At 40.1% G+C, this 7,040-nt stretch overlaps 1 protein-coding gene across 1 annotated transcript; it reads right to left on the reverse strand.

Moving 5' to 3' along the window:
* Positions 1 to 2,526: 2,526 nt before the first annotated feature.
* LOC127104471 (classical arabinogalactan protein 9-like) lies at positions 2,527 to 6,304 on the reverse strand. Its single transcript, XM_051041648.1, has 2 exons — positions 5,832 to 6,304; positions 2,527 to 2,770 (listed from the first exon to the last, which is right to left on the reverse strand). Exons 1-2 carry the CDS (start codon positions 6,302 to 6,304, stop codon positions 2,527 to 2,529), a joined length of 717 nt encoding a protein of 238 aa, XP_050897605.1.
* Positions 6,305 to 7,040: the final 736 nt, after the last annotated feature.

Consider the following 7,040-nt stretch of genomic DNA (forward strand, 5'->3'; position numbering starts at 1 on the left):
CTCTCAAATGAGCATTGAAGGTGATTAAGATGATCATTTTCAGATGACGATTTTATCACAATATCATCAATGTATACCTACATAATTTTTTCAATGAAATCATGGAATATGGCATGCATGGATCTTTGATAGGTTGCTCCAGCATTTTTTAAACCAAACGGAATCACAACCCATTCGTATATCCTCGAAGCTCCAGGACATCGAAACTCCGTCTTGGGGACATCATCCTCTGCTATGAGAATTTGATTATAGCCAGAATACCAATCGAGCATACTCAAGTATTCGAAGCTTGCGGCCGAATCGACTAGCATCTCCACCACAAGCATCGAATACTCATATTTTGGAGTAGCATTATTCAAATCTCTAAAATCTATACAGACTTTGAGAGTTCCATTTTTCTTAATAACATGTACTATATTAGCTAACCATTCGACATACCTTGCAATTCTGATGAACCGACTTTTAAGGAGTCTTTCGGTCTCCAGCTTAATCTTTATAGTGACCTCTAGAGCAAACCATTGAGGATGTTGCTTTACTAGCCTTTTCCAGGTTGAACAGGTAATCGGTGCTCCACCACACATCGATCTAGACCAGGCATTTTACTGTAGTTCTAGGGGAAACAGTCTTTGAATTCTTTCAATATTTTGATCAATTTAACCTTCATCTTTGACCCAACTTTAGTACTTATGTATGTTGGTCTTTTGGTGACTCCATCTCCTAGATCAATTTCTTCGAGTGGGTCTTGTGCTTGCACTTTTTGCAACTCATTCAATGGGTTTTTCTCAAACCCCAAAGGCTCATTATCATAGTTGCAATCAAGCCTCTTGCTTTCTGAAGCTATTGTTTGGTCTTGTCGGCCATCTTCTCCCTATTTGGCTTCGAAAGTCAAGTTCTGAAGTCTCTCCCCTTCTAGGGATGACTTTATTTTGTTCTCATCCAAATAGGCCGAAATTAGAGCCAAACATTCTAACTCAGCAGTCATCTCCATCGACTGTGGGCCACCCGTGGGTGGAATTACCATTTCTTTCTCCATTTCTTCTTCAGTATCCCATATGAATCCGTAGTCGGGATCAAGGTTCAACATGCAACCGATGTTAACTGAAGTATATGACCCTAATTCGTCATCGTAAGGTGCGATGTTTGCCAAATGGTGGTCGAAAGATTTCTTTGAGCCCTTGGCCTCATCAACCCTGTAATAACTCTGGTCAACTTCGATGTTTTCTATGATGTCGTACTTTCTCCAGATTATGAGCATTTTATGTACAATCGAGGGTACTGCTCATATTCCATGGATCCACTCTCTTCTTGGAGTAGGTTAAAATTTGCTCTGAAATTTATTACCATAAAAAGCATCGAGCGCTTGGTTGTGCCAATGGATAGATCGACCTGGATAACACCAATTATATTACTATTTTTCCCTCGTAGTTAGATATAACCATATTATGATGTCGTAGATCATCGTCTCATTTCCCTATCTTCTTGAATAAAGTCTAAGGCATTAAGTTGACAACTGCACCACCATCTACGAATACCTTATTCACTGTTATCCCATCGACGTTTGCCCTTATTAATAAAGGCTTCAGATGGTACATCATCCCTAGGCTAGGTCTTTCGAACATAGATTTTTGTCCTCGACCCCGCCACTATTCATAATGTAATTGCACAGTGGTTTACCTCCAACAGTTTCGTCTGGTATGAAGTCCTTTTCTATTTCAGAGACTTCTAACACCATATCATACTCTGCTGGTAACATTGATACGATGTTGTAATTAACGAATAAATCTTCACCATGAGTGTCATCATTAGTATCGTCATACATATCCTCATCGAACTCTTCATCGGACTGGGGACAGTATTCAAGTTCCCCCTCATCCGACTGAGGGGAGTATTCAGGCTCCTCCTCATTTGATTTAAGCAACTCCTATGGCTCTTTATCTTTCTCGACATGAGGCGAACATTTAATACTTTGGGAGGATACCATTCTTTCTTCCCTATAGGATCAACAATCATGGCAATTGTCTGATTAACCACGACCTTTCCTTTTTCTGTCCACACTCCTTTTGGGAATTGCCTCTTTTATCCATAGGTTTCGACGGGCTTCAACTGTGAAGTCGGAGCCTCCTTCCCAACTTTTTTGTTCCACTGGTAACGCCTCCATTGTGTTATGTTCATTGGGTTTTTCCCCTTGTAGTTGGGAGAAACTACATAATTCCTTGCTTCAACCTTCTTTTTTGGCGTCGCTGTTTCTTTTTCTAAATCTAGCACTCTCCACTTTGGCCTCTTGCCCCACTTCTGGTTTACTGATTCAACCCATTTCTCCTGTGGGATATTTGATGGCAGAAGGAAAGTCTTTGACGACAAGCTTCTCTTTTTTCGATGCCTTCTTTTTGTCAGCTTCCAACCTTTCAGCGGATTTATCGTCGAACACAATGCTACACCTGAGACATGGTATCTCTTTTGACCCACTTACTTTGCATTTCTCTTAGAAATCTATTAGGTTTTCGCCTGCTTGGGGATAAGCTGATTCTAGTCCATCTTCAACTCTTTTGTCAAAACCATCAGTAGTTTCAACCATAGTACTTCAAAAGATTTAACTAGAGACACCTTATCCAGAGACTCCATGAGACCATCAGTAGTCTCCACCATCCTGCATTCAAGAGGTTCAGAGTACAAGGCTTCTTCAACCTTCAGAGGATCAGAGTCCACTTGCATCTTTGTTCTTTCGCCAAATTGAACCCTTCCTTCTTTCAATGCTTTTTGCACCAAGTCCCTGAAAATAATAAATTGATAAGTTTTATGACCAAGAAAATATGAAACTTACAAAATCCCCTTTTCTTTTTCTGTTATAGAGGGGGATCCTTTAAACCCTGAGGAACAACGATTTGACTATCTTTAACCAATAAATCAAATATCTCTTCGCACTTAGACACATCAAACATGTAAGTCTTAGCAACGTATTTATCTGTTTTTTCTGCTTCGTTGGAATTTTTCCCATTCGATGGTTTTAATAGTTTACACGTGTAAGGAGGCCCAGGCTTGAGTTCAGCCACATTGACCTCGCTTTCATCAACAAACTATTCGTTATCAAAAGAGTATTCCTTGACTGTTATATAAGACACTTTCTCTTTTTTATGATATCGACCAATTTTGGTCTTTTCATCTTTGAAACGTTCGATGTGTCGAACTCTGTGAGCTAATTGTGCCATATCCCTCAGATACTGGGTATCCAACTTCTTTCTGATAGAATAGTCTAAACTATCCGCGGCTATCTCGACTAACTCGTGCTCAGGGACTTGAGTAAAGCATCTAGCCTTCAACAGTCTAAACCTGTTGAGATACTGATCAAATGACTCAACGGTTTTTCATTCGACGCTGGTTAGTTCTTTCAGACTTATTTTCGACTGTCCCATGTAAAACTGATCATGGAACAATCTCTCTAACTGTCCATGTTTGGACGGATTGTGGAGGTAGCGTCGTAAACCATGTGAATGCATTTTTTATAAGAGACCTTGGAAAGTATTTCAACTTGAAATCCTCGTTATTTGTTATGTCTCCAGCTTCGGTTTGATATCTGGTAACATGTTCGACAGTAGATTCTTTGGTGTCTCCGACGAACTTGGTGAATTTGGGAACCTCTCACCTCCTAGGCAATTCTGTTTATAAAATAAAATCTGGTAAAGTAAAAGAGTATGTCGGCCTTTGTAGGCCTGGGTTTATCCCATTTTGCACTATGATCCACTCGACAATAGCCTCTAGATTTTGCTCCCCAGTTGTTGCCTCTTGTCGAATCTGCCTGACCACATGGTCGGGATCCTGGTTCCTTTTAACTAAAACAACGGGAGGCCTTCGTGAAGGTAGAGAAAAACAAGAAAGGGGGGGTTTTAATTGTTTTAAGAGAATAAAAACTTTTTAGAAATAGACACACGCAAAAACAAAAGAATTCAACGCAGAATTTTATACTGGTTCGCTTGAAATTTAAAGTTACTCTAGTCCACCAGGCCAAGGTGATTTCGCCTTCAAAAAGGAATTAATCCACTAATTTTGAAAGATTACACAACCAATCGTCTAAGAGAATAGATATCACTTATCCCTCTCAAGTTTACAGACTTCACAAGTTACTTGAGGAAATTTCTTAGCAATATAGTATGATTATAGTAATGAATAATGCTTCTAAAATAAGCAGAAATTATACAAGGTAAGAGAAAGGAATATTCACACGTTAGAGAAGAAGCTCGTAAGAGAATGAATAGTGGAAGTATTGTAATCTCGTGTGTTTCGGGTGTCTTCTTTGGGTGGCGTTCCATCCTTTATATAGGAGGATAAGAGAACCGTTGAATGATGTTAAAGTCAGAATCTTGGGCAATGATGGATGATTAATGTCATTAATCTATGTGTTCTTTCCAAAGCAATATTTGGAGCGCCATAACATTCTTCCTAAAATAGCTTCTTTCCATAAGCGAGTTTCTTCAAGGTTAAGCTTTCTGATTCAGAGGATCCTAATTTTAGAGCCTTCATTAAGCGATTGCAGCTTCAGAAGATGCTTGTTGTTGATTGTCTTCAGAGTTACTCTTTACTTGATTTCATTAGAGCATACGTCTTTCGATTCTAGAGTCATTCTTCCACTTCAGAGTGTGTGATGTCTTTCGTTTATCTTGCACTTGCGTTAATCAAGGTCAGAGCCTTTGCTTGCGTGTCTTCTAATTGGTATCTTAGAACTTGATTATGTATCTGATGAGAGTATATCTTCCTGTTTTGATTAGAGTCTTGTATACTTAGAAAAATTTCGTTAGGGTACCATGTTTGTTTCATCCTTTGTTATCATCAAAATCTTAAAGATACATTGTAGAACTAAAATTGTTCTTACAATCTACCCCTTTTTGATGATGACAAAACAAGTCAGAGTGATGATGAAATAGTGAATAGTATCTCAGAATCAAATAAGAACAGAGGACTCCCCCTAAGTTAAATCATCAGATTTCTCAAAAGTTCTTGCCAGACCTTCCTTGTGTGGTAGTTGGTTTGTACCTTAGTTGTTATCCTGCATAACTTTAGTTCTCATAAATCATTAATGTTTACAATGTATTTAAGAGGTTTAGATATGTATTTTCATCAGAGCTGTTTTAGTTCTCCCCCTTTTTGTTAGACTGAAAAAGACATAAAAAGTATGGCAAGAACAAATATTCATATATAAGAGAAAAACTGGTACATATATGCAACAATAAAAGTATATATCAGAAAGCATAAGAAGGAAAACATCAGAAGAAAACAATAAAACAAATAGCCTAAGTGCCTAAGGGTTTGGAGGCGGAGGCATCCTTTGGAGCAGTTGAGTCAGCAGGTTCTGAATGTTGTTGTTGACGGAGTCCTGGTGATCCAACCTTGCTCTTACAACTTGTTGTTCCTTTTGCAGTTCCTCCAGAGTTTTCAATACCAAAGGGGTAAAACCAAAGTTATATTGCTCCCCTTGAGTTAGAGCATCAACATTGGCCATTGCAGCAATGTGTGTTGCCTTTTCAGCTTTGGCTTTTGCTTTTGCCTCAGCCTCAGCAGCAGCAGCTGCTTCAGCAACAACCTTCTCTTCAACTTATTTGATTCGTTGCTCTTCTTCCAGGCGAGCTTTCTCTTCTGCTTCCTTCCTAGCCTTTTCCTCAGCCTCTTTGATCAAGCGATCTTGTAGCCTTACTCCAGCATCTCTGATAAAGTTATTGTGGACTTGTTTAGATAGGTTTTTCAGCTTGAAGGCTTCAGAGGTCATCCATTTGATCACTTTGTTCCAGTGGATCCTCACTGCATAGGGATCATCACTGATGCCAGAGTTGATAGACAGAGACTTGATCTTCTCCACTAAAGATTCTGCAAATAAAGTTATTGCTTCTTCTAGTATGGGGAATGCAGTTTCTGGTTCAGGGTTAGAGGATGGGGAGGATGGTGGTGTTGGGTTGGTGTCAGCGGGATTTTGAGTAGGGATGATGATGTCTTTAGAGATTGGTAGCGGGGGAATATCAGAGGGAGGTGGTGTTGTTTGTTCAGGTGGTGGACTAGGTTGATGTTCAGAGGGTGAAGTTGTTGGTTGTTCAGAAAGTGATGTTTGTGGTTGTTCAGATGGTTGATTTGTGTGTTGTTCGGGGGGTGGAGAGGTGACTTCAGGTTCACGTTGTGGTGGTTGCTGTGAGGCTAAAGCACGTGCCTGAAGTTGAGCTAGTGTGGGGGATTGGGGGTCAGATGGTTCGTTGTCTGATGAGAGAATGTAGTATGGTGGGGATGAAGGTGTGGAAGATGATGGTGAGGTGGTTTCGTTCAGCATTTCTGCTTCAGAAACGGGTAGGTTAGTGGTTGCGAGATTAAATTTCAGAGATGGTGGGTTAGAGGATCTGGTGGTGGAGGGTGGTGTTTCTGATTGGGTGTAGATAGGAGTGGTTTGGGGAAGATAAGAAGCAATTGACTTTAATTTAACAGAGCGAGAGGGAGGCAGAGACTTCCAATGTCAACAGTGACATCTTCCATCAAGTTGTGACAGATCAGGTGATCCACCAGCCCATTCTCAATCAGAACATCAGAGATGAGTCTCCCTAGAGGAATGTAGGTTCTAGGCTTCATATTGTTTCTGGTATCCTTGACAGAATCTCTGAGATACTTGAAGAGCAGCGCTGGCAGGTTCAGTTTCAGCCCTTTGTGAATGCAGTAGAGGATGCACTTCTAATCCGTGTTGATATAGTCATAAGAGTTTTAATGTAGGGAGGTGATGGATGGTGCCCAGGATGATCTTCAGCCAGACACGGAGATTCTGATGAAGTTCTTTGTTCTTGGAGTGTTTGCCTTCAGCGTTCTGTTGAAAGATGGTAGGGGCTATTTCCTGGGACAAGTACTTTTCCCTAGGATTGATGTTGTAGATTCTTATTCCCCCTGTCTTTTCCATGTTCATAAGGGAGGTTATTGATTTCTCAGAGATGACTATTTTGACTCCTAGAACGTGAGAGACGATATAGTGATCATCTGAGTCTGCAAAGTGCCAGAACTCCTTTATCAGATAGGTGTACATA

Source organism: Lathyrus oleraceus, chromosome 7 (assembly GCF_024323335.1).
Source record: "Lathyrus oleraceus cultivar Zhongwan6 chromosome 7, CAAS_Psat_ZW6_1.0, whole genome shotgun sequence".
Lineage (NCBI taxonomy): Eukaryota > Viridiplantae > Streptophyta > Magnoliopsida > Fabales > Fabaceae > Lathyrus > Lathyrus oleraceus.

Excerpts from the sequence above, each read along its gene's own strand:
- LOC127104471 (XM_051041648.1), bottom strand. The coding sequence starts at position 6,304 with ATGCTGAACGAAACCACCTCACCATCATCTTCCACACCTTCATCCCCA. Across the intron at positions 2,771-5,831 it reads TCTTTAGTGGAGAAGATCAA|GGACTTGGTGCAAAAAGCAT; the intron begins GTCTCTGTCTAT and ends TATTATTTTCAG.